General features: G+C 42.3%; 1 protein-coding gene across 1 annotated transcript; it reads left to right on the top strand.

Moving 5' to 3' along the window:
* The first annotated feature begins 14,438 nt into the window (after positions 1 to 14,438).
* On the top strand, positions 14,439 to 24,905 carry SBSPON (somatomedin B and thrombospondin type 1 domain containing). Its single transcript, XM_086609400.1, has 5 exons — positions 14,439 to 14,655; positions 22,238 to 22,432; positions 22,994 to 23,084; positions 23,908 to 24,084; positions 24,788 to 24,905. The coding sequence occupies exons 1-5, from the start codon at positions 14,439 to 14,441 to the stop codon at positions 24,903 to 24,905; spliced, it is 798 nt and encodes a 265-aa protein (XP_086465526.1).
* The last annotated feature ends 2,383 nt before the right edge of the window (positions 24,906 to 27,288 follow it).

The following is a 27,288-nucleotide window of genomic DNA, read 5'->3' as shown; positions in this document are numbered from 1 at the left end:
TACAGATGTTTGAGATGTTCATTTAGTCTTTGCTTTATTTCATTTCCACTTGCCTAAAATAAAATGAATTTTATATTAAAGACAAGACTTGCATTAGAAATCAAATTAAGAGGCTGAAATCGTTATCAATACAAGGTTTTGTTACTGTAGCAGAGAGTTGTATACACTTAACCGAAAATCTTAAGGCATTGCTTCCAGAGTTTCTGTGTCACAAAGCAAATTCCTCTCTACCTTCCTTGACAGTAAGCAAAAAATCAGTGCTTGAAAAATTTAGGAAGAAGAAACTTAAGATTTTCTATGACATAATATGAAAATCTTCTCTGGAACAGAAGGCGCATTAGTCTAATAGCGTAGTCAAACACCTAATGAATAGTGCTGTATCTCTCTCTTTGACACTGTGAAGGAACCAGATGAGGGGGGTGAAGTCAAAATTAGCTATGATGTTCACTGTGTGTAAGTGACATGTCACGTCCAGATACACAACTGGCTGTTTAATTCGAATGCAGCAGTTCAGAATTCTTAGACTTGCTGTTGGGAAAACAGCTACTTTTTTCTCATCAGAAAGCAATTATATACTTGATAAATACTTGAGCAATTAAAATCCCTTCTAAGACAAATTCTTTACTGAACTAAGACCACATTTCCTTTCTACGGTCACTAGCCATCTGTAGTTTCTGTCCTTTCTGATGGTATAGCAGGATCCTGTCTCTCTGTTTTGCCTGTTTCTCTCCACTCAGCGTGCAGGCCAAAGGGATAATGTGGGTGAGGTCCAAATATCACCATTTACTCTCTGTAGACACCCAGTGGGTGGTGTGTTCGGCCAAGCAACAGATAAACACTGTTGCTTTGACTGAGTTCTGATGGTTCTGAAACAGATGATACAGCCAAGGTCACTAGATGTTTCATGAGCTGTGAAAGGGATACTCCTGAATTCCTATCTCTGCTGACATACTACATTAGTTTGTATAAGAGAAGAGCTGTATTTAAAATCATAAAATAATACTAGTCTAACAGGGCCTCCAGAGGTCATCTAGCCCAAAGCAGGGCTAGCTTTAAAGTTACATGAGGTTGCCTGAGGTCTTGTTTAGTCTAATTTTGAGTATCTCCAAAGATACCACAGCATCTTTAGGCAACCACTTCCAGTGCTTGACCACTCTCATGGTGAAGAATGTGTTTGTTCTTTCTCAGAGATTTAGTTCAGGAAAGGGGATTACATCATTCGAGCTGAAGAAGAGCAGCAGCATGCATGCGAGGCAGATGCTGGAGGGGCAGGTGGCACCAGAGGCAAGAAGAAGATGGTTCCCAGAGCTATGAGGTCATTGAGGTCACATCATGGTAGCAGTGGGAGCACTGAAGAGCTGGGCTGAAGGATGACATCTGGGTCCATAGTAGTAGAGTAATGCAGAGCTGGTAGTTTTTGCTTCTATTCTTCTGAAGATGAAGATCTTCTTTCGTTTCAGGCCAGTTCATTTTGATATCAAGATGGTATTCAAGCACTTCTGTAGCTCACACTGTGATGAGGGCTGTGTAAAGAGTTCGTTTAGCCTGTTACAAACTTTATAAAACCCCTTGTAAACTTGGGTTGACTGACAGAAAATGGCTGTTTATAGTATTTTCCTTAGCCTGGGAGAGTTTACTGGGAACTGAGGATCCTGCAGAGCCACCCAAACCGTGAAGTGGATTGCCAATTTGCTCTGGGGAGCTGTATCACTTGCCTGTGGTCAGACTTCAGGCTCTCCTACACAGCACCAGTTGTTGCAGATACTCATTCTTGACACTGTGTTGCAGTAGCAGCATTAAAGGTCTGAGGCTCCTCGCTTGTCGGTTTGGTTTTTACCACCGACAATAATTCAGTTCTGTTAACAAACATGCTATCTGTACCACACTGTGGCCTTAGGGCACAACCAGGAATTGGGACTGGTTTGTGCTACATTTTCTCTGTGTGCACCACAAATCCATATCTACTCATTCAGAGGATTGGTTTTAATCCTGCTCCTTTAACTGCGCTGTGCAGGGCAGTATTGATCACATACTTCTAAATCTGATAATGTATAAAGAAGTAGAACCTCATTTTTGTAATTTTTTTTTTGATCCAATTTCTAACTGAGAGGGTTCGTTGATTTCAGAGGAGTCATACAAGTGATTATCTGCTTTTTGTGTACACTAAGTCCTATTCTTTAGACAAATGAAAACCCCTTAAAGGAAAGCGTTCACCAAACTTACCAAGACACTTCCAGAGGGGGTGGGAGATGATTCATAAGGAGGTCAAGAAACCAAGTAACACAACAAAGAAACATTCTTTTTTTCCCTTAAATGTTTGCAGAAAAGAAGATAGAGGCTTTTCAGGCATGCTAGGCTGAAAATCTCAATTTTAAGAAGCTGTTTTTTCCTATAGAAAAACAGTAGAATAATCTGCCTAAAGACTCATGTTTTGCAGGATAATCAGCTGCTGCCTGTGGCATCACTTCCAAACTGATTTTCTTTTCCCCATAAATAATCAAGGCAATTTTGTTTCAAGTATTTTACATCCCGTGCTAAGGGACTCATTTCATGCACACATTTACACATACAAGCACAGGAATATGCTGGGAGATTTTCTTCTACAAGGCCAAGACAGGGAAATGGTGGAGGCCAAGTCTGAAGTCTCTTGCTGTCAGTGATGGAGAATCAAAGGTTACTATATAAGCTCTGAGCCTCTGTGTGAACATCTTAGATCAACTGAGAATGTGTCAAGGTCTACAATGTTACATAGAAAACCTTAAAACCCCTGCGGATTAGGAAAACCATTCCCACAGCTTTCTTTGTCCCTTGGGCAAACATTGTCATTTCAAAATGGGATAACTTATGGGACATTACAAGTCTAGAGGCTCTAGGCTGTTTCCTTCTGGCAGTGCAGTTTGGTCCTCATGGGGTATTCGATGATTATTTTGATTTCATTCTTAGTTTCATCTTTGGCATCAGTCTTTGCAAAACAGGAAAATGAGACTGATCCGTTTTGTTGTACCAATCTGCCAATGCCCCAATAATTCTAGAAGACAGAGTTAATCTTGGCAGAAGACATGTTCTTTTCCAGCAATTGCACTCCGGTGATGAAACATGGATTTCTGTTAAGCCTGAGCAGAAATAAATACGAGAGAAAAAAGATATAAGTCTGCTAACAGTTTTCATTTTTTTCCCCCAGTAGTCTGGAACACGAGAGAAACAGAAATAGGAATGGGCAATCCTGATACGATAATGATTGCAAACACAGCCAGCATTGAACTTCAGGTCAAGTAGGATTAGAGAAATCAAGCAAGAAACAAGTAGGCTAAGAAACACAGAACAAAATACACTGACTAAAAATATATCTAAGTTGGAAAAGCCTCTGTGTATGAGCTTGTTTGTAAAGCTGATGCACTGCCCATCTCAGGCAAACTGCTGATTATTTTTTCAATTCCAAATTCTCTGATCACTTACCCTGGGAGAAAATGTTTGCTGAAACTTGCTGTATTTCTATCAGGCTTTTAATTATCCTACTGGGATGCTATTTACAGCCAGCATTTTAGGGAGAGTCTTGGAGGTGCAGCTCTCATTAACATTAATGATGTGTGCATGCTGTGAAGATAACGATAATCCCTTTACAGATTAAACACTTGGTGCTGTCAAACTTTTTCCTAATGTTGTAAATCTGCAGGCATTCAACTTGGGTGTAGGGCTTTTTTTTTTTTTTTCCATATGAGTGATTCCAGTATTTTTGACTGCTTTGGATGAACAAAAAGATCTCTCCAAGACTACTGATGTCTGCCAGAAAGCGTAGTTATGAACGGGTGGCCTAGTTAGTGTAGGTGTTCAGGATCTTTGAAAGTCACGCCAAAGAGTCTCTACATTATATTCTTGTCAGAGCTAACATAGTTAAAGTGTATAAAAACTTAGAAATTTTAATTCTTCAATTTAATTTAAATCCACTGTCAGACTGCTGGCAGCCCATTCTGCACTGATACACATTCAGTGCAGCAGGAGGACGGTTCTGTGTGTTTCATGAGTTGTGGATAAAACCGGAATGTGATCCCATGAGAAAACTAATTGCTCTTCTTGCTGAAATATAAGCTTCTATGTGCACTAAGTGCAGTATATCTAGTTTTGCTCTCCATGGGTGTGTTATATGTCTATCTGAACACAAAACTGATGTAAAGAATGTCAACATCAAACTTGTGGACATGCTGTGCTGGTCTACAATTAAATTAATGTGCAGATAACTGCACAAGGAATTGATAAATGTATTTCAGACAGAGGCCTAACTGCGGGTATCGTCTGCCCTGGAGACCCCTGCTTTGTAACTAAGCCAATATGGGAATCCAGAGAGGCAGCCGAAGTACTCACATCTTCAAGTTAGATAGCAAAACAAGGCATTTAAAAGAAAGATATAAACAAATCAAGACATAAAGTACCCCTAAAGTCAATTCTTTCATTAATATTTATGCAGTTGCACACATACATTTAAACACAGAGATATTGAGATAAATTAAGGCCCATGGACAAGTGGATTTCCTAGGTGGGAAAAGCCCTCGCACTTGTTGGCACTGGCTGATGAGATGTCTGTTCTGCTTCATCTGCTAAAGGCAAAGCTAGTTGGCTCCTGTTGAGATCAGGGCTGTATCTGCCTTTGCCATCCATCCACCCCAACAGAATATAAAGCCTAGCCATATCTATTGCCTGCATAGACACTGGCTCTTTCTTGTTCCACCCACGCAGCGGTAATGTAAAGATTTAGCTCATTAAAATGCCCCCTAAATATCTTGTAGTTATTCAGAGAGATTATCTGGCCCACCCAAGGCCTCATAGAAAACTGGATGAGAAGGGAAAGCAAATGCACCGGGAGAGTCTGGGAGTTAGTTACTACCATCTTAGATCTCATTTGAAGTGCCCTTGAAGGAAATGAAGTGCCACCCATTTGCATCCAAATTACAATTTGCAGTTTTGTGATGTTAAGAACAAAAGTTTTAAATATGGCTCAATAGTAAACTTGTGTTAGGGAGAATTTGTCTCAGGCTGTGTAGCTCTTTGTGCTCTTTAACACTGTTCAATACTTTATGAACCTGCTATAGACTCTGGCTAGTTTCCATTTGAAGTTGTATGACAAGGGTGGCTGCTGTTACTACTGAAGTAGCAGTAAAAAGACCTGCATCCATTCGGTGTCCAAAGTCTGGACTGGAGGTAAACTCAACATCTCAGCAGAAAAGATGATTTCTTACTGCTTGTCCCCAGTTGTAACCCTCACTCATTCACTGCTTGCTGCTGCACCATCAGGGAAGAAGGTTCCTGTAGACCTCTTCAATAATATTTGAAAATGCCTTTTGAAAAAGGGAGAGGAGATGCAGGTATTATACATCAGGAAGAACACCAGGAAAAAAAAATAAATTCATTCAGGGCCATTTTATGAAGTGCAGAGCACTCTGAGAATTTCTGAGTACATGAACTAGGTGAACACAGCAGAGCAGATCTCTGTGCAGTGTTGCATTTCCACGTCAGTCACGTGGAGTGACATCAGTTGAGACTAGGGATTGACCTCTTCTTTAAAGTTTATATTATCTTTAAAACAATACACAGGTTTTGTAAACGGGACTCTAAAGCACTCAAAAATATTTACATTGCAGTGAGAGGGCCTTTTGATTCTGTGGTCATCGCTCCTGCCTGCACTTCTAGTTAGTGTTTCTATAAATAAGGAAGTATCCGTTACTGGTTGCCCAAAAAAAGAAGCACATAATAGTCCTCCCAGCAGGGTAAGTGCTAAGAACACACCAGCGCTCTGCCAGGCCCCTCACGTGCACCCCTCTGAGAGTCCAAGAGAGGCCACTTACCTCCTTGAGAAAAACCTTCAAAGCTGGAGATGAGGGTATACCAGGCAATAAGTCATTCGGGGTCTCTGTGGAAAACGTCCTCCAATTCAGCTGCTGCCTCCACCCATGTATCACAAACTTGCCGCATGCTGCAAGTACAGCGAGCACAAAGGGCCATTGGGCAGCACCTGGCCATGCTGCGGGCAGGAGGAGCGAAATGGAGAAGGAGGGAGAAGCAAGTCATGTTTAGTGGGTGATGCAGTCCTGAGGACGCCTGAAGACAATCTCCTGAGAGAGGCCTTGAAGGCTATGGTGGCAACGGAGGGGTGTTCCCAGAGTAGATCCTCCACTGATGTAAGTCTGCGTGGTTAATTGGATTCTCTCCTTGATATGATGAGGCTCATTTTCTACCACATGCACCCATTGTGGTTCTGTGGTAGCTCAGTCAAAGGATACTGCTATCAGGACAGATTGGAACACAAGAAGAAAGTGGTAATGACTGGACTAACTGCATACTTCTGAGCTTCCCTCTCCAGTACCTACACATCTCCTGAGGACCTTCAGGTCCTGACCATGGTACTTGCAAGAAGAAGAATATACTCAAATCCTCTGGTGTTGAAAGACCAGAGTGGGCCATGGCGAGTCTAAAGCAGACCCTCCAACCAAGCCAATCTCTGGGGCTCATCCTTTCACCCTCTGTTTTCTTTTACATCCCTGTCCCCCTCCAGCTGAAGGTCACTAGTGGATTACAGCAGGTTTGGTGGTTATGCTGCTGGCAGGATCCGAGGGTGGGATGCTGAAAAACTGGCTGAACATATATGAAAACATAGATATTTGGAATACTGTAGGATCTGGTGGCACTATCTCTGCATTATCTCCAGTCTCTAAATCAATGCCTGATTTCTTCCTGAAAGTGATTCTCTGCTTTGATGGTTATCGGCTTGTGACCTGTGTGGCTCTTCTATGGACTGCTTCAAAGATGATTAAGAAAAGTAAATTTTTGTATACTAGATGTTGTGAGTTTTCTGCAGAGGTCTGTGCGTCTGATGGAATATTTTAGGGACACGTAACCTGAAAAAGTTTGAAAGTGCCTGGTACTTTAAAGTAGAGCTTCTTTAACTGTAAGCTATCTGCATCTACATGGGAATTATCTGGTGAAGTGTTAAAAGCCTGCATTGCACAGATGACAGATGACTGGAGATAATATTTTTTTCTCTCTTTATGAAATACTTGGTTTCTTTTAGTGAAAAGAGTACCAGGATCCATTTAATAGGTGCAGCTAGGACTGATCCTAAACTTGTCATGTATTGTTCTTTTTGCCATAGTATTGGATAAACTTCCACAAGTGTGTTTAACAACATGAGTAATATTTGTCTTTTTTTTTTTTCTTTCTTTTTTTAACAGGGAAAGTGTGCACATCAGAGTGACTTGTTTTGGTATGTTTTGGGGGTCATTTTTTGTAAACATATAGGCTTCTTTTTGTTTAGGTAAGATCAAAGAATGAGATACTACTCAGCATACAGAAGGCACTTGGTTCTTTGGGAGACCTCTTCATTTCTGGTGGATTCCTCCATGAGTTCTTATTATGGATACTACTTCCACACAGATAAGCTCTCCCCTGGTAATGAAGCCCTCTTTGTGTTAGAGGAATTTAATGCTTGTCTAGAGGAGAGGAATAGTGTGGGACTGGGCTTTGGGCAACCGTGAAGAAAAGGGTCAAGATTTTGAGCTTGATTTGAAATTCTGAAGGAAACTGATATGATAGGTCTCCATGTCTTGCCTCTCAGATGAGACTGTTACATACAAAAGCTTTTTCTATTTCCTTCAGGCTGAATCAGGGCTCACAAAATCTCGCTGCACCTCTATTTGCATGGTGCAAGCACGTGCGTGTACACACATGGGTAGAACCTGGGGTAGCGTACGGTCTGCCTACAACACAGGGACTCTGAGATCCCTACAGGGTTGATCAGATGAGTTACAAAGAGGTGCCTTATCAAAAATCACATTTGCCTAAGTCTATCATCTGACTGAAAAGCTTTGTTCATTGTTCTGCTCTTAAACAGCAAGATATGTGTGGAATTTGAAAATAATTCAGAATATTCTAGATGCTGTAGATGCTAGCTGTGTGCTGTTGAGAATATTTCTCTGCAGCCTGAGAGCCAAAATCTGCCCTGCACGCTGACACAATTACACTGACTTACGTGAAGTGACATGGCTGTAACTAATGGGGCTAAGCACGCAAACTTTCATTGCACATAGCCAAAGACAAACTCTGGCTCCAAATGTCTTTCCCTGAATACGTTTTCATGGCACCTGGCCTCATTTTAGCTCGAACAATACATTTTGTCTACAGACACTAAAAATAGTTCGTGCACTAATTAAAAAAAAAAACAAACCAAAAACCATAAGCTGTGACAGAAAACAATAAAGGCAAAGAAATAGGAAAGCAATTTTACATAGCCAGCAGCTTCCCTGGCACCAATTCGAGCTATGAAGAGGGTTATTAGCAAGCCCAGAATTATATAAACAGTTTCCTCTGCCAGTCAGTGTACACCAGAATCATCATTTATTTTCAAATTATTCAAGTCAGCAAAATTCATCTTTTCATAAGACCAGTAGAAAGATTGGCAGAGGCTCTTAAAAGTGGGATTATGATCAGAAAAAAGACTCTCTTTCTCAACAGTTCAGTGCCCTAATTTCATAAACTCATTGTTATTCCTGCTTTCTTAATTGACAAAGAAAAAAGTGTGTTTATTCCCCCTAGCACAGTGCATTCATCAGCTTCAGGAGGGGGAGCTGCAAAATGCACCGTCATCAAAATCATCCACTAATTCCAAGATGCTGAATCTTTGCTACTGGATGTGATGACTGAGAAAGAAATAAATAAACAGACTGAGTTTTGGACTATGCTAATACTGTTTATAGTTTAAAACAGCAGGGCAAATCTGATCCGGAGTTAATGAGAAAAAACAGTTTTAGCCACTTTTTGCATGAATTTAAATAATGAATTTAAGGATAAGCTATTCATCTCTGAGTTTATATCCTGATGAAAAAGAAGCTGACTGGGCCTAAATCAGGGCTGATGTTTGCTGTAAATCTAGCAGAACAGCGTGGATGCTGTGGGGCTGTGCCAGGAGGAGAGGCTGGTGGCTGCAGCTGAGAGCAAGGGAGCTGCATCTCAGGGAGCCCTTGGGCACACCAGGAGTCCCAGGTTCACTAAATCCTCAGAAATTGCATAACTTGGAACAAGGTAACAGTCCTACAGTGAGGTTATTATGTGCCTTGGGTTATGCAAGTGCTGAGGTGTTTTGCTGGATAGGGGCCCTAATCTCTCAGTATTGTTTTCTCCTCTCTTTAAAATGGTAACAATGGTTCCTCCATCAGGAAAGGAAGTAATTGATTTAGTCATGATTACAGAAAAGAGGAGGTCTGTAACTACCAAACAAAACAACCCAAAAGTAGGAGAAACAGGGAAGTATGTGGAATAATATCTTGGGATTCTTATTTTATAAGAGGCAGTTCTGTTCTGGAAAGTGTTTATGTTAAACTGCCACCTTCTCTTACTCGAACTGATCATATGCGTTTAAAAAGAAAAACTACCTGGTAAACTCTGCAGGAAGGTAGCTGACAAACAGGAGTCAAGTGGGTTGTGTTCCTCACACATCGTGAATAGATGCCTTCACATTTGAGCAAAGCCTTTGAAAGCACAAGTGTCCCATTTGGCCTGAAGACCCAGGACAGGTTGTCTGAGTAACAGGCTGACTTTCCAGGACCAGAACTTAGAAAACTCGTCACTTCATGCATCATTGGTTATGCTGCAAATGCTCTTCTTCCAACACAGCTGAGTATTCACCTTGTGAAAAAGCCCTGGGGAGTATTGTTCTCAACATCACTAAGACAACTGAAAATTAGAATGACATCATGACGACACTTCTAGATTATAGTAACATTTTGAATTACAATAAAATAAGAGCTAATATGAGACAATTTACTTATGACTACAATATTGTTATTCCACAAGCCATAGGCTGTTTATTCAGGCAGAAGATGTAGTTGTAGGCTGATAGAGTAAGGAGAATGTTCTACCATGTGCACTAGCTGAGCCAGTCTCATGGTTGATTGCTGTGTGTGGAGGCAGTCCTGCTGCCCTCTGCTCATCCTGCCCTGGGCTGCTTCCTCTTCCTCGTGCTGGCTCAGGTGCTTCTCTTCAGTTCAGCTCCCTGAACCTGTAAAAAGAGAAACTCGGGAAAAAAAAACAGGAAAAGGGTGTTTTCCTGCCCTGATCCACTCAGGTCGAGCATACAGATTTGCCTGACTTCTTCTGCATGGAAGCTTGACAGCAACTCTGTGTTCATCTCAGTACTTGGACATTTCTTTGATAACTTGCAGAGAAGGTGAAAATCTTTAAAAATCAGCTAAAAAATATCCTGATGGATAGCTCTGCTATATTCCCACTAACCTCTAGAATTCAAGCAATTTCATGCGTCATTACCGACCCCAACCAAAATCAATGGTTGCAATTGAGACACAGCAAGTCAATGTGTCTCCTATGGCATGGTCGCACCCGACAGCACTGCCAGGGCAAAGCAGGTGGAAGGGGAAGGCTGTTTGCACAGCAAATGACCTCTGTCAAACGTAGCCAGGTACTCAGCATGCTCTCTTATCAGCAATTTGGTGTAGAACAGCTCAAGCTAGTCATTGAAACAGCATTGTGTTTTCTGTGTAACAGCAGAAACTATAGAAACCTTCCTTTATGTATCATCTACTGAGTTCTTATACAGGCTGATCATTAGTGAAGACAAATTACTTCTCGTTTTTCTCACATACAAAATGTTGCTATTGCTTTAAGCTGTCAGCTACACTAGCAAACACCATGATTTGGTTATTCACCTTAGTAGGGATTTTTTCTTATCAGGAGAAAGTCTACTTTTTCACAAGGGGAACAAGGGCCTCTTACGACAAACTCAAGTTGCAACGGACTGTGGTGCTCCCAGGAAGCGTGATCCTGCGTAGCAGGATGGAGACAGCCTGTAGCCTTTGTAGTCACATCAGTCACCATGTTGTCTCAATGTAGAATGTAAGCAGGTTGCTTTCGGAAGGGTATTTCTGTAAAACAAATAGAGCTGTGTGCAAACATGGGTCTAAAAGAGAAAGAAATGCCCTGCAAGATCTTTGAAGTCTTCTCATTTTGTTGCCATCAGATTAACCTCCTAGCAGTAAGGAAAAATGAGCTGTATTTGTGCAAGTTAGGACCTTCCAGAGAGTTTGCTTGTGAGGAGGTGTGGGCTTGTGGAATGCTGCAGGCTGACAGGTAATGCATTTGAAAAAGACTTTGAAGTTGAGCTGAACAGTCTTTATATCAGGGCCTCAAAGTCACTGCAGCTGTAAGTTAAACTTGCAAAATAAAAGAGAGATATTTTACTATCAAACATATATTGTGTTCCCAGACGGAAGTTTTTCTCAGTTGCAGGTGTTTTCAGTCTTCTGCCTAATGTTATGGGTAGACATGCACTGTAGGAATGGACAGACAGTAAGAGTTTGGCTGTGCTTTACATGCTTTATATAGGAAGAGCATAAATAATCATGGTAAATAATAGAGTTGGTAAGCATGATAAATAACAGAGACTAGCTCTCTTTCTAATTCTCTTTCTAGTTTACTGTTGGAACTGTTGGGCTCAGTTTTGTCTTCGTGGTATTATAAACCAAGGATAATTCCATGTAAGGCAATGGGAACACTTTGGTTGGAAATATGAAAACAATGGAATGAGACTTACTGGAACCGCTCACATTTTGGAGAAATTAGTTGAAAAACATGTTTCACAGCCTTGGTTTCTTTTCCCCTCTTACCATATAATACTGCAGTTGTGCTTTAGTTGGGAATTTGAATTTTGAGTACTCAAAGCTAAAATAGGGCAGAAATGGCAGAAAAGCACAAAAATGGCTGACAACTTGAGCTAGACCACAGCTTTCAAAATCTCAGTGCCAGCAGCAACACCCGCTTTTGAGAGGACTACAATACAGTCCTGAGATTTCTCCTCATCTCTGGGATTAAGAAGTATTTCAGCACCGAGGGCATGTGTGGAACAGATGACTGATGACCTCTGCTCCATGCAACGCTCCTCCATGGCTTATGAGGAAGACAGAGCAGGAGCTCTGCCCATTCCCTAAGCTTAACTATATTTGTCTTTTCTATCAGCCTTGCCCATGCCCTTCCATAACCAGTAGCAGGGCATGAGCAACACCTACTTTCTGTGGACCATTTCATGTCAAACTAGAAAGATATTTCTGCTATTTTGCTGGAATTGCCTGTAAGGGTTTCAATGCTGCTTCATTGCCTGAGAACACCTTGCTGAGTTTCTTTGTCCTTCTCACTCACAAGTTACCTAGTGCTACTCCTAATAACGAGGAATTAGGGAGAAAAAAAAGAGAAAAATCAAAGTATTTGCTGGAACAAGCTGAGTGAGTTTCTCCTCTCCTTTAAGTAAGATTATTTTTTCTGGTTGCTCTGAAGAATCTGCTTTATTGCATCTAGTAGAAATTTTAACTTTTTTCATTTATATTCTATTTTCTTTTACCAGACCATTGCAGACATAGTTTCTTCTTTTTCTGTAAACATATCCACTAAGAGAAAGATACTCTTTAATATGTTCCAAAATGATCCAAGTTTTACTGACTTATCCTTTTAGCATGTCATCCACACACGATTTATCTACTTACAAAGGTAGTTTCTCCATCGTTTTGCTAATATTTTGCCTTTCAGGAGAACTGCAGGAATCCAATAAAGAAAAGGAAAACATAAAGAGGCATTCCTGGTCTCGTACCACCGTTTACCAAGGCGGGCTGCAAGTCTTGCTCTCCTCTCACTCACTGCAGGAACTCCCCCAATGTTCACTATTCACAGGTTCAAGTTGGAGGCTGGCAATGTGCCAGCGAGTTCATTAATGGCACACTGGATAACAGCACAGACCCAATCCTCTGGGATTTAAACAACATTTTAACAGCAACGTCGTGATGGCTAAAAGAAATTAAACTCTGGCTGGCCTGCGCTGTCTCAGGGGGTCCAAGTGCCCACATGTAGCAGATAATGTAACAGACTGTTACCTCCCATCTGTAGGCAGCTTTGGGAGACCAGATGTCTCTTGCCTTAGTAGCTAACTATCTGCAAAATGAAGGGTGCAAAGCTGACATATTTTTGCAGTCACCTCACTACTTACTTTTGGGATTTGATTTTTGGCTAAAATGATCAGGTCCCATTAGTCCCGAAAGCTTCTTAGGACTGGAGATAACTGAAAACCAGAATCCAAATCTTCGTGTTTTAGGAAGCTACTTGGGGATCCATCCCACTTTCCTTGTGCACCTGCAAGTACAGTTTCTTTTGTTTGTTCTGAAAACAGAACTTAAAAAAAAAACACACAAAAAAAAAAACAAACAAGAAAGAAAATGAAAAATGTAACACAAGCGAATGCTTCTGGCTGTGTGGGATGCGTCCTGAAATGGGAAAGTGCCTGTACCAATAAACCACATCCGGTGGCCCCAGGCCATCCTCCCCCACTGGGCTGTGTGGAGGTGGATGGGGACACTCTAGGACAGCTGTGTGGGTCACTGCTAAGTGAGTCGCTGCTGTGCAGGGCACGGCTGTGCAGTTCACAGCTGTGTGGGCCACTGTTGCGCAGGGCACCGCTGGGTGGGACACTGCTCTGCAGATCAGTCCTGTGAGAGACACCGCTGTGCAGGACACGGCTGCGTGTTCTGTAGCTCACCACTGCGTGGGACACTGCCGGGCAGGACATTGTAGTGCAGCAGGGACATCACTGCGAGGGACGTGGCTGTGGGGGTCACTGCAGTGTGGGACTCTGCTGTGAGGGTCATCACCATGTGGGATGTTGCTGTGAGGGGCATGGCTGTGGGGGACATCGCAGGTCACCGCTGTATAGGTCCCTGCAGTGTGAGACACTATCGGAGGGCTATGGCTGTGTGGGTCATTGCTTTGCAGGACACCATTGCATGGGACGTGGCTGTGTAAGACATGGCAGTGTATAGGACATCACTGAATCCTATAAATCTGTGTATAGGACATCACTGAGGTGGTCATCACTGTACGGGACATCACGGTGAGGGACATCGCTATGTGAGACATGGCTGTGTGGGTCACTGCTGTGTAGGACACCCCTGTATAGGACACCGCTGCGAGGATCATCACTATGTGGGACATCACTGAAGGACTTTGCTGTGTGGAACATGGCTGTGTGGGTCACGGCTGTGTGGGTCACTGCCATGCGGATCCCGTGAGGATCAGCCCCATGCGGGACACCAACTTGCAGGACACCCTCGGGGACACTCATCCCCTCCCCATCTCCCTCACCTCCCACACCTCGAAACTTTGCCGCGGAACTTCACCGCTGTCCAGGGCCCCACGGGGCAAGACGCAGGGGCGGCCGGCGCGGTCCTGCCCGGCCCTCCCAGAGGGTCGGGCAGGGCCGGGCAGGGCCGCACCGGCCGCCCCCGCCTCACCCCCCCGCTCCCCCGCTCCCTGCCCGCCCATCCCGCCTCGCTCCGCCGGGTGCCGGTGGCGATCGTAGGCGCGGAGCGGTGGCGGGATCCTCCCGTCGGGGCGGCACGGTGATGGGCAGCGCGGCGCTGTCGGGAGCGCTGTGGTTGGGTTTGCTGTGGGCCGGGAGCGGGGCCGGAGGGAGCTGCTCGGGGAAGTGCTGCGAAGGCCGGGACGCTGCCTGTGTCGGTGAAGGATGGAGGCAGGGAGGGGGCTACGGGACCTGCTACTGCGACGGAGGGTGCCGGCGAACCGGGGACTGCTGCCACGACCACGGCCAGGCGTGCCCGGGTAGGTGCGTCCGCCCCCCGCTCCATCCCTGGGGAAGGGGAGGAGGGTCGGGTCGGGCTGATCCGAAGCCCGGAGCGAGCCCTCCGAGAGGGGTGATGGGGGGGGGGGGGGGGAGGGTGAGCGAGGGATCCCTCGGGCACCCCCGGCCCTTTCTCCAGGTATAGTTAGCCTGTTGCTTGCCGGTGCTGCGTGGGCTGGAAGTTTGCCTGCGGATTTGGAGGTGGGGTGTGCGGTGAGGGGGCTCCGCAAGGCCAAATTCCTCCCCGGTATCACGAGGCTCGGGGTGGAGGCGTGAGAAGGGACCAGGATGGGGCTGCGTGAGGGCAGCAGCAGCAGGCAAAGGAGCGGGAAGACTTTTCCCAGACTAGACGTTTTCGAGGTTTCTGGATCATCTGTAGTGCAGTGCCTGGGGTTTGCCAGTCTGAAGTTATTTTCCCTCAAAAAATGTGATGCTACTTACTTTTCACTCACGCTTATCCCAAACACACGTCACTTACAGTGGGGATGTAGGATTCCAGAGACAGCAGGCAGCTTCATTAAGCTCCACCTGTGTCTCTGAGCTGATTCCTCATGTCTTGCCAGAAAAATATCAATTAAATAATTGGAGAAACTCCCAGGGTGAGGTTTTGTCCTCGTTTCTAAAGGTAGGAATTGGCAAGGATCCACCATCAAGGCAAGGACTTTGAAATGAGCGTAGGGGTCCTCTGCCAAGGGCCAGCGGGGGAAGGCCTGGCTCCCAGGGGAGCAATGGCAAGAAGGGGAAAATGGGCCAGTTCTACCAAACTGGAGCCAGCAGCCTTGTAGGTATTTATACCCCCTCTTTCTATGGTATTTCTACCCTTCGTGGTCTTCACAATTTGTCCTCCCTCCCTCCGTATGCGCGGAGGGACACAGCCCTCGCTTTACAGGTGCAGCACTAGTGCTCAGACAGCCTAACGTCTCTTCCCAGCTGGCGGGACGCACGCCAGCCTACAGCCAGAAAGTCATGAGTCTCCACTGCACAGTCCTGCTAATTAGGGTGTATTTAGCAGGCTAGCGCCGTGCTGACATAGCCACATAGCTTTGGGACTCAAGTTGGCTTACGTCTGCCTGGTTTGGGAAGGGGGAGTACGACTGTCGGATGCGTAGACTTGTCCGAGGTGATGTAAAGCTGTGCAGAAAGGCTCAGCAGAGCAGAACTCTGACCCCAGGTCTCTAGAGAAAATCTGGTCAGTTCTCCAACAGCTAAACTGCCTTCGTCCTAGAGCAACATAAGGGAAAAAATGTGTACCACAAGGTCTGACAGAAGGTAGCATCTTTTAAAATCAGCATTTTTTTATATAGCGATCCTTTGGTCAGGAAAATCAGTGGGAGGAGAACTGACAAGGTGCTTGTTTGTCTTATAGCACATTGTGTCTTTTCAGTAAATCAGATGATATTCAATACTCAAGTATAACAGGAGAGAGCTAATAAAGGTGCATAGTGTTAGCATTAAAACTGAGCTGTGATCTGATAAAAAATTCTATGCTTTTCAAAAAGAAGCTCGAACTTGTACTTGAAAAGTTCTACTTTAGATACTTTTCTTACCATGACTCCTGGCATCTGACGTTGCCTTATTTTTAATTGGGATGGTATTTTTTGTCTCAAGCTCAGTGGTGGTTGCCTCAAAAGGCATGATGTGTTTGTGCTGGCTCTGTCTTGGACCCTGCATGGATGTGGGTGGGTGCCCTAGATCCAGAGGGGAAGATGGAGTCTCAGTGAAGTCTCTCTGTGTCTCTCCTGCACCAGAGCTGGAATTTGGCAGTCTCTGGTGGCCCAGTTAAGGGAGCTAAACTCTGTTTCTATTTTCTATATTACCCGTTTCTGGCTGTTTTGACTCCCTGCAGTGCATCATTGCCGGGTTGTGTGAGCACTAGTGCTAGTGCAAGCAAAGGGAGAAGGACGCTTTGCATGGGTGTAGCATGGGAGGACAGGACTTTGGAAGCCTGGCAAGGTGGTCCTAGAACTCATACATCCCAAACTACAAAACTGATCACAAGATGTCATTCTTTTGAAGGGAAATGATCATAGATACTTTCTGTTGGGAGCAGCCAGTAAGTTATGTTTTCATAAACAGAAACTCCAAACACTTCCAGTGGGAGTTTATATCAACTTAGACAAGCATGGCTGGAAATTTTAAAATAATTTTTGTTCCTGTTGGATGTTCAGGTCTCACCATCGAGTGTTTCTAAATTCTGTCCATGTGGTTAAATGACACCAAGGGTCTTTACTGGAGTAATTCACTCAAAATACTGCTTTGAATGTAGAGTTCAAAAATTTAAAACAGAAACGAGAAGAAAGGTGACCAATGGTTCTTGTCCTACAGCTTGTTTGTCAGCCTATTCACCACTCAGGATTTCAGCACCAGCTGAAATGACATTTCATCCTACTGCAAATATTTAACAGGACGACGTATTTGGGGAAAGCGTAAAGTGCCTACATCCTCAAGTATATGTAATCAAGAAATGTGTTAGGAACAATATAAAAACAATGCTCAAAAATAATAGAAACCACTGAAAGGAGGGGTGTTCTGAAGCTGCCAATGCCATGGTTAAATCCTGTCTGCTTGAAAATCATAGTACGTCTGGTACTTTATAAATAGATGGCTCCGCAGAAGTCCATGGGCCGCTGACCCTAAGTCCAAGGGTTTTTAAATAGATTTCTTTACAGTTCTTTTAAAATAAGTTCCCTTATAGTTCTAACAATGAAGAAAGAATATTTTTGTACATAGAGAGCATTTAAAATAGAACGTACTGTACAATGAGAAAGCCTGAAAAAGGAATGACCTCATCATTTGAATAGAAGTGGTTACTCTGAGAAAATCCGCAGATCCTTATACATTACAACATATGTTGTGCAGTGATTCAGTGAAGATACTGTAATCCTCTTTTTTCTAGAGATGGGAAAAAATTAAATAGAGTATGACTCAGAAAAAATCTATGATTCACAGTGCTATAAATCGGGGGGGGATAGGGGAAAAGTTGTGACCACTCAAGCTGTGTTTCATAGGAGAGCAAATGTAATTTTTCTGTGTATTTTTGAACTTCCAAGTGTCTCATTAGCTTCCACATCTTGGTAGGCACCTGAGCACAAATCCTGTCCTTCAGATTCCTTTGACTTGCGTCCTTCTCATTGTTTCAATGGATCATCATTGTGTTAACTAAGCTGGACCAATAATAACATAGACAGAGACCATAAAGATGTAGCTATGGGTCCCTGATACTTCTTTCTGTGTTTCAAGAGATGGCACCATTCCTTTTTTGTCAGCTCTGGAACCCGTTCTCTGTCTTGCTGGGCAATTTGACATCTTTCCAATGAGGCACAAAACTGATGCACTGTCGCTTAATAATTGCTGGGTATTGACTGCAAGAGCGACATTATTATCCCACTGTCTAAATTCCATTCTGGCAACCCAATATTCTTATTATTCCACATGACTAAGGCAATTCATACTTCTTGTTCTAAATCTTGATGACCATAAAATTGCCATGTATTGCTGCAGACGACCAATATTTAACTGCCAGCTTGGTTTAATTCCAGTAAGGCGTGAAGTCATCGCTTTATTCGTTATGCAGCTGCTGAGTCTCTTTGGGATTTTTCTGCATGGAAAATGTGATGTTAGACCTGACGTTATCTGCACATCAAGGTGCTAATATGGGATTAAAATTATGTGGAAATTCTTACTTCTGCAGGTCATTCTACAGCCAACTTGGAAGAGAGTCAACAGATAAGGAAACCCAGCTAGATGACACTTACTGTCTTTTGTGTACTCTAGGTAGAATTAAGATGTGTGATGAAGTGTCAAAGCCTGTGCTCGTACTGTTAAATAAAGTAAGGCCAGGGTCTAAGACATTTTTACTATCACTGGTTTTCTTTTTTTCTAGTTCAAATGCTTGAAACGAGTGTCTGAGAGTTGTGCTGCAACATGTGAGAGTGGTGCCTTCACAGCCGCAGAGACTGTGTCGCGTGCCTTGGGGTACGTGGACGGGTCTGAGGGCAGTGCCTGGCAGTGCAGTGTCAGGGATCTGCGTGTGGCAAAGGGAACCATATGCTTTTTCCATGCTATTTTCCAGTGCTGTTCTACAAATCATACCCAGGAGCTGTCTGGGACGGTGTTTATCAGTAAGTAGAAGAAAATGCCAGAGAATGCTTGAGGGTTAAGCAGGATGGTCAACCCAAGGCTGCTCTGTGGGACCATTTCAGTGGAGTTCCTTAGGGTGTGGGACACGGCATCCTCAGCCACTCGTATGCCTGGTGGTGTCGGGACACTCAAATAGGGGGCAACTGAGGCCCTGAGGCCCTGAGCAACCTGATCTAGTTGGAGATATCCCTGTTCCTTGCAGGGGGGTTGGACTAGATGACCTTTGAAGGTCCCTTCCAGCCCTAACCATTCTATGATTCTATGATTCTAAGTGTGGTCAGAACAGGTGCACGGGGAGAGGAAAAGAGGGGAATTGTAATAGTGCAGTAAGGACATCTGCCAGGTAGCCTCTGTCTGGGGTTTTACCTGCTTAACAATGTCTGTAGTGGTCCAAGAAATTAGAGATGTAGTGACAGAGCAAACCCAGCAATTTCTGTGCCTTATGAAAAGAGTCACAAACACCAAAGAGGTTATCACGTTTTACTTGTTCTTCCCAATGTCTTGTACTGGCAGAATCCCAGAAGGAATAAAATATTTTCCTGAAAAACTAGTTTGGTCCCATCACTTTCCCACAACACTGATACAAGTATGTAACTAGTGGTTAAGCTGTAAAGCTTCTTGGGGATTTAAACTGTAATCAGGAAATATAGAAAAAAAAATATTGAAAACGTGTTATGTTCCATTACAAGCTAATGGGAAACAGCACACATAGGAAAGGAAAAAGCTTCATTTAACTAGATAATGAGTGGCATGACCCAAACCAATTCAGAACCAATTCAAGATACTCCAACCATTGATTATAACATATATTTTGTACCATTCTTGAAGTTATCATATCGAAAACCTGCCTTTATAAAGGAGTGGAGAAGCCAAGTAAAATGTGATTCACACTACATGGAAAATTTGAAGCCTATTTACACTGTGCAGTAAAAACAAGTCTTTGAAGAACTGGGGGATTTCCATATGAATAAGAAACTGATATTAACATAGGCACCTTTAGGTTTTTATAAGACGCTATGTGCTAGTATTTCAATTACATGACATCGATTATAACTTTATTGAAAAAGCAAACCCATCAGAGGACAAAAAACAGCTAATGATACTAGGGAAAGCAGCATGGACTCATATACAGGGCTGCAGTGTTTTGATGGCTTGTCTCCTTTCACAGTTGAGGAAAGCTGCAGACCTGGCCATCCCCTGCTTGCCCAGCAGCAGACCATGCACACACAGGAAAGCTGGTGCTGCCGTGGGTGTCCAGGCAGAGGACATTCCTTCTGGACACACACCCCGACAAGAGGGGAAGTGATCTGGAGGAATGTGACTGCCCAACCTGGAGCACCTACCAGGTGGCCTCCAGGAAAAGAGGCTACAGGGAATGGAGTACTGGTCAAATTAAATGTCCTCATAGGCCACAGGTTGAGGACTACTCATGTAGGGAAATGACTGCTTATCCTCAGAGGATTCTTCCTCTTGATGGATGCACATGTGTGAGCCGTTTTTCTTACCTGTTCTTTCACTGCTCTGCCTGCCAAGGCTGTGTAGACTTGAAGTTCCTTGTTGGAAGGATTGTGTTTGTTCCATGGTTAAGCATCCAGAGGTCATCCTTGTCCAGCCCCTGAGGGGTCAGCACTCAGTGCAGTTTCGAAGAGGTGTAGTATTCATTTTGACTACTAAAAATGGAATTGTTAGGCCACACAGTGTTAAAAACCTTTGGCTTGGTGTTCCTCTAGATGAGGGTAAAGAAAGCTCAGTTTCATGGAAACATGAAATGGTTGTGTGTTTTTTACTGTTGCCTACTGTGTTAATGGACAAATAAAGTGAGGACTGGTGTGTTATGTAGCTTCTTACTCAGGAATAACATATCTGTCACCTGTTTCTGTATTCTGGGAATCAGGGTCCAAAACCTTTTCTTCCGGAGTAGATTATTTGTATATTTGGCATATTGTCCGTGCTTACATTGGCAAGGTTGAGACAGAGCTGCTGCTTTGCCAGGATATAAAAGAGAAATGCAAGAGAAGGGAGAAGTATAGATCAGAAAAGTGCTTATCATGCTTAATATAAATGATAGCTACAAGGAACATGCCATCATTATTAGATGCACTGCAGAGAATAAAATAAGGAAGGAAATGGCTAGTGGGTAACAGATATGATAGATCTGATCATTTCCAAATTTCAAGACAATACCAAAATTAACAGATGCTTAGTGTATCATTTACATCTCCCCTGGAAAGGTTACAAAATGTGACAAAAATGAAATAAGGCTCATCCTCTACATGATGTGATAATTTAGGGTTTTTTTCCTAAAGAACCTGCATATTCTTTAATCGAAAAGGTGTCAAAGGCCATAACTGGTCTAAAGGTTTAGGCAGTTGCCAGAGAAATACCACAGAATACAAACTGAATAATTTTTCTTTCTTCATATGAGACCTTCAGTGATCTCACCTGATGTACATGAATTTAACAGATGAAGTTCTTTGTACCTCTGAGTATTAGGCTGGGTTAGGAGACACCAAAGGTACAAGCATATGGTACCTGTACTATTTAAACTGCCTGAGGGAAATGCAGTTTCTTATGATTCGAAGTTTAATTTCAAAATAATGACACTTTCCCCATAATGTTTTGGTCAAGTTCAGAGGAAGTTTGTGATCCATGATAAGTAAAATTCAAATATCCATAGGACTATTCTACAGTTGGGAATGAACGAAAGAGGGCCTTAAAATTATGTTTTTATACGTTTTATTTAGTACCTTTAAATATCTGTATTGTTGTAAAGCTCCATCTATATCAGTAGTTACACAGACAGAAAAACAACTCTACACACATCCCTGCATTGTTCTGAGACTAAACAAAACCAAAATTTTCACCAAAAATTGTTTTTGCAGCAAGGACTGTGGAGCAGGATGCCCTGTGTTAAAACATGGCAACAAAGCTGTGGCGGTGGAACTTTTTTCAGCGTTGAGGAAAAGGGGTTAGAAATCAATCTGAGGGGAATCAAGAGGGCTGAAAGGCTTCCTGAATTCTGCTACTTTATGTTCCAGCCTTTAAACCAAATCTGGTGGTGTAGAAACTGCCAAGGTAGGTCAGACCAGTCACTGGTCTAGATAATCCATGAGCTGGTCTCCTTCGAGGCTAACGCTGTATTCTTCAGAAGACGGTATAGGAGAACCCCACAGCTGTAGTGAAAGGTTTCCATGAGGAGCTGTTTCTTTCTGGACAAGGGATGGAATAGGGAGCCAAACACCGCAGGCAGGATTGAATGTTAAATTTGAAGATGCAAACTCCTAGAAGAGCATTTAAAACCCTATAAATGAAAGTATGTAAGGAAGAAAAAAACAGACACAGTCTTAATACTCAAGCTTCTGAGACCAATTAGGATAAAACAGAACTCTCAACACCTAGTAATGTTTTAATACTGCTTTGCAGCTCTTCCATGTGTTGTGGGGGAGTGGAGTCACTGGAGTGGCTGTGCAGAACAATGTCAACCCCACCTGCGGATACGTAGGCGCTACGTACAACAGGAACCGAAAAACGGTGGGGAACCTTGTCCTGCTCTAGAGGAGAAGGCCGGCTGCCTGGAATACCTGACTTACCAGGGAGAGGACTGCGGCCAGGAACATGGTATTCGTTTTTTGCTTTATCTGTGCCCATCAGGGCCTCAGAAAATTTACTGATGTCATTGAACGGAAAAAAATCCCACACGTATCTGCAGCTAGCTGGTTAAAACCACAATTTTAAACCTTACTTTCTACTGTCATACTGCTCTTCATTCTATTCTTATATATTTTTTTCTACTCAGGCTTTTCTTAATTTAAGTAAACAACTAAGCTGCATGCATTCTTGATTTAAGCCCCTCAGTAAGTATCAAATTATCTCTGTGCAAAGTTAGAACACAAATTCAGTATGAAAAGGAAACAGAGCTCCTTGTAGGATTCCAGCACATCCTGTTTCCTCACCGACTAGCCTGCATGCATTTCTAGATATGTTTCTTCTGAGTAAGAAGAGAGCTTAGCTGTAGGGAATGAGGTTGAGGTCTGATGTTGCCAATATTTTACCACTTTTTCAATGAAGTCAGTCAGCATCACCATCCACAAGCTCCTGATTCATTCATCCGCGGTTACAGTAATTGAAATATGACTCAACTGTGTCTTGCTGCCTTACCGTAACTGTGTTCTTCCTCAGTCCCTGCTTTCATAACTACCTCTGAATACGGTAAAGAAAGAAAACGACGAGCAGCGTCTTCTCTCTGGCCTTCAGACAAAGAAGCAGCTGGGTAATCTATTTATCATATGCATGTGGGTCATCTTGTTCAATAGAAAATAGCTGACTACAGAGAAAAATGTAATTAAATTTGCAATAATTAAACAATAAGCTATAGCTTGTACTGTTTTCCTCTCCTGCAGTCCGTTTCCATGTTCTAGATGTTTGGTGGTTTTTTTATTACTTGCTAATTGTCCTGAATTAGACATTGGGGTCATGGCAAATCTGAGGATAGCTGCTTTTGAAAGCAAACAGTAAATAATGCTAAAGCAAAGCTGAAGGTATCCATTAAGTGTAAGTCATTAGACATAGACCTCTGAACAAACAAAATGGGCTGAATGTGATCAGTTTCAAAAGAACATTTTTTTAACATTAGGTGACACAAGCAGTAACATTTTTGTTTGGTCACCAGTAGAGATGGTTATGAAGCTTAAATTAGGCTATTACTGGGTCTATAATGCTTATAATGCTTTGCCCTATGCTCCTTTCCCCAGAACAACAAAGTCCATAGGTATTCTTAAAGCCTCTTTTTCCAGTTCCTCTTTTAGCAGCATAGAAGAAAAAATATGGGTTACTGAGATCTGTTTTTCAATATAGTTTAAGAATATGGAACACTATATAAAGCACTGGACTGAAGCATGGAATGAGAAATTATTTACATAATGTTTTTAAGATCCATTAACTAGGTTAGGGTCAGAAATAGTCTTGTTAGCAACGATGATGTCTAACTTGCACTTCACAAATACAACCTGTATGATATGTCAGTATATTTAAGGTGCATACCTAGCTTGTGCATCATCTATCATAACTAACTTACTGCTTTTCCTTCTGAGCAGATATTGTGTGGAATTTAAAACAGAATCTCTTTCACACCACTGTGCTTTGGAGAATCGGCCGTATGCTCGATGGATGCAGTACCTGCGAGAAGGACATACTGTGTGCGTAGCTTGCCAGCCTCCAGCTATGGACACTGACACGCACCGTTGTTCTGGAGATGGCCATAACGCAGATGGGTAAAGAAAGCCATTTTTCTGCTGTCTCTTCTGTAGCAAAACCCAGTAAAGAGGTTAAGACTTCTCAAGGTCTCATTAAAAGCTGCATTTATTATACCTAAAAAATGAAACAGCTCATTGTCACTTGTAGGCCTCAGAAGATTCACTCTTTCAGTTGTCACGGAAATTGCTTTGAAAACTTAGGCAAAATCGGGAGATAATTTCAGTAGAAGAGTTCAGTACTTTGAATGCTTTTACTTCACAATATTTACTATTGTGAAGGGGTGATGTAACTTCTGTAGTGCAAGAGGTCTTTTTATCGCTACGGGCACTTTTACTTAAAAATGGTACCTCCTGCCACAATCCAAATCTGATTTCAGGTGTAACAGTGGTGGATCGGTACTCCTCTCAAACCTATGCACCTAGTTTCTAGAACAGTAATTCTGAAAGCAGACATTTAATATTCAGAACAAATTTTTATTTGATCTGTACTTTTGTTAAAATGCATATTACTTAATACCTGTACCACCAGCTACTCAATCCACCATCCTGTATACTACACTTAGGAATATAGCGTCCAGAAAGCATTTTAAGAGCTAGATGGGCTAATTAAAGTCTTATATTATTAAGCAAATCTAATCTTGACATGTTATACAACACAACCTAGTAACTTGAATTACACAGTTTTCAGTGTTTTAATTCCTCATTTATTGTCACATTTCAGAGGTAAAATCTTACACTGGGAAGCAGTTGGCAACTCTCAGTGCCAAGGAACCTGGAAGAAGATTCGGCAACTGGAGCACTGTTCGTGTCCCCTTGTGCATAGCTTTATTTTTACATAAAAGTTTAAAAGACCTTTAAATTAGCACCAACAAAAATATTAAGAAAATTAAAAATTAACACCAATGCCAAGAAACCTCATCTTTCTGCTGTGTTTTCTGGAGCCTGAACAAACTTTAAAGGAGTCAGAACTTTGGAAGAAGCATTTTGGGAAACTCTTTCTGCTTTAATACAAAATGCTAAGACTGATCTTTGTATTAGAACACTAGAAGCATGTTTCCATGTTTCTCTTTGTAAGTAAAGAGCTAATGTTTTAACCGTAGTAGCTGCTTTTCCTAAAGTTCTCGTTCTTTACTGGCCACAGTCTTGTTTACAGGCACTGCTCCTACTTAGTAGTGAGCCAGTCAAACATTTGCAAGTCTGAGAATAGTTAGTGTCATCGTTAAAAAGCAGGGGTGAATAAAAATGAAAGTTTGAGAGCTAAAATCAGATTTCAGTTTAGATCCTTTGTTCCTTCCCAGTGCCATCTAGACAGTTGTTCATACTACACATGGATAAGTATTCTTCCTCTACATGGCAGTGTTCATGTTCAACCACCTTCATGAAGACATATGACCAGTCAGCACTGTTAAGGAAGTAGTCTTGCTCAGAACTTCATGTCACTAATACACAGTGTGAACTCTACGGCAGACGAACCTAAACAAGACTTTGTGACTAAAGCCTTGGCTAACATTAAAAAAAATTACTTATTACTAGTTAAAACTGCTCGTGTACAATGATTAACATAGCAATCTGCAATATGAGAGCACTGGCAAGACTGCTATGCAGGTAGCTCAAATCCTTGGCTGCATATGCAGGCTTTCTCACTTGTCAAATACCTGCTGAGACTTTTTTTTTGAATTGTTGGCTTACAGCTGCTCTAGCATTCCTTGCTGAAGGACAAAGCCTGTATTTTATCAAGATCCTGAAATTCACAATGTTTGCTAAAAAGAAATTATGCCTGAAGGTTAAGAAAATCTACTGTTAAAGACATGGAGCATCTCTGTGGAACCTACGGACTACTGCTTGCTGCTGTTTCTAGCAGCTGCAAGAAGAAACCGTAGCGTCTGGTGGCAAGAATGAGGAAAGTGATCTGGCTGAGGTCCTGTCCACAATAAGAGTGTGAAAGAAACCTTTGTAACTGTACTTTACCATTTTATCTTAATACAAGTGGGCCTCCAAAACAGAAAGCAGAGAGATTATCTTAATACTTCCCGAACATTTCAGCCTTCAAGAATATCTCTCTTCCTTTGTAGTCAGGAAAAAACACCTCAGAGAAGTTTATTTTATTATGACCAATTTGGACAGATGCTTTTCCTTGTAAGGTTCTTGTAAAATAAAAACCTCATCCAAGGACAAGGGTACAGAAAACATCTGAATTGAAGAGACTTCACTCATAAAAGAATGCTGTGGTATGTTAGTTCTAGGTTCACACCAGTAAGATGGAGGAAAGTATGGGTTTTCTGAGGTTGCGGAACTCTTTTTTTCCACATAGTCAGAACAAAGAGAGACAGCGTAGTACCATCACCCATCTGTTACAGTCTCTCATGAGCAGGATATTTATAGTGACCAACTGACACCTTGATAGTTGGTTACCCCTGTCAGAGCATATCTTTGCTTGCTATCACTGCACACAGATGAAACGTCTCAAGAGCTGTGCTATCAGTGTCAGTGTAGACATGTACTGGGGTCCACTTTGGCCACTTATTTTTGAGCTTTCCCTTTCCTGTTGGTCTAGAAGAAGCCATTTCTCAAGACAAGGTAGGTGGCACAAGATAATCAAAAGCTGTGAAGAACTAGTATCACACTGTTACTTTCCGTATGTTTTCCATCTCTTCTGCAACATAAAAAGTGCCACTATGCCAATATACATAAGTTCAAAATAACCTTCCACTTAGAACTTAAGCTTAATTCTTTTTTTTTTAAAAGCAGCATCTTTACTACGTATAAATATAAAATTACATGGATTATCACTTTTTAAACTGAAAAAAAAAGGAATCGGTCTGTAAAATTAGCAATACCAATACATTCATATTTTTTGGTATATCTTACTGACAGAGACGACGAGTCTGATCAAAATTTCAAAGTGAAGCAAAGCACTTTAGAATAGAAAGTAAAATGATAAAAAACTCAATACAACTAGAGATACAACCCTTCAAAAATATAGAACACTTGACTTTGTATTAGCCTCTATCAAGCTAAACATGTTGTCGATCATTTAATGCGCCTGGGTACGTAACTGACCTTTCCTAGATCACTGCAAGCATTTTCACATTTCAGAAACTAGGTCTGAAATTTATCTACTACTGCGTGTAGATAAAAGGCCAGGCGTTAAAACTAAGCCATCATTACCCAAGCAAGTGAGCTTACCATGAACATTTTATACCTATTACTCTTATGTTTCCT

Source organism: Tauraco erythrolophus, chromosome 3 (genome assembly GCF_009769465.1).
Source record: "Tauraco erythrolophus isolate bTauEry1 chromosome 3, bTauEry1.pri, whole genome shotgun sequence".
NCBI lineage: Eukaryota > Metazoa > Chordata > Aves > Musophagiformes > Musophagidae > Tauraco > Tauraco erythrolophus.
The sequence above is the reverse complement of the archived record's forward strand: the minus strand, read 5'-3'. Positions and strand labels throughout refer to the sequence as shown.

Bases quoted from the DNA above. Each gene is read 5' to 3' on its own strand.
- SBSPON (XM_086609400.1), top strand. From the start codon at position 14,439: ATGGGCAGCGCGGCGCTGTCGGGAGCGCTGTGGTTGGGTTTGCTGTGG. The intron at 23,085-23,907 runs GTAATCTATTTA...CCTTCTGAGCAG, and splicing joins TCAGACAAAGAAGCAGCTGG to ATATTGTGTGGAATTTAAAA. The intron at 24,085-24,787 runs GTAAAGAAAGCC...GTCACATTTCAG, and splicing joins GATGGCCATAACGCAGATGG to AGGTAAAATCTTACACTGGG.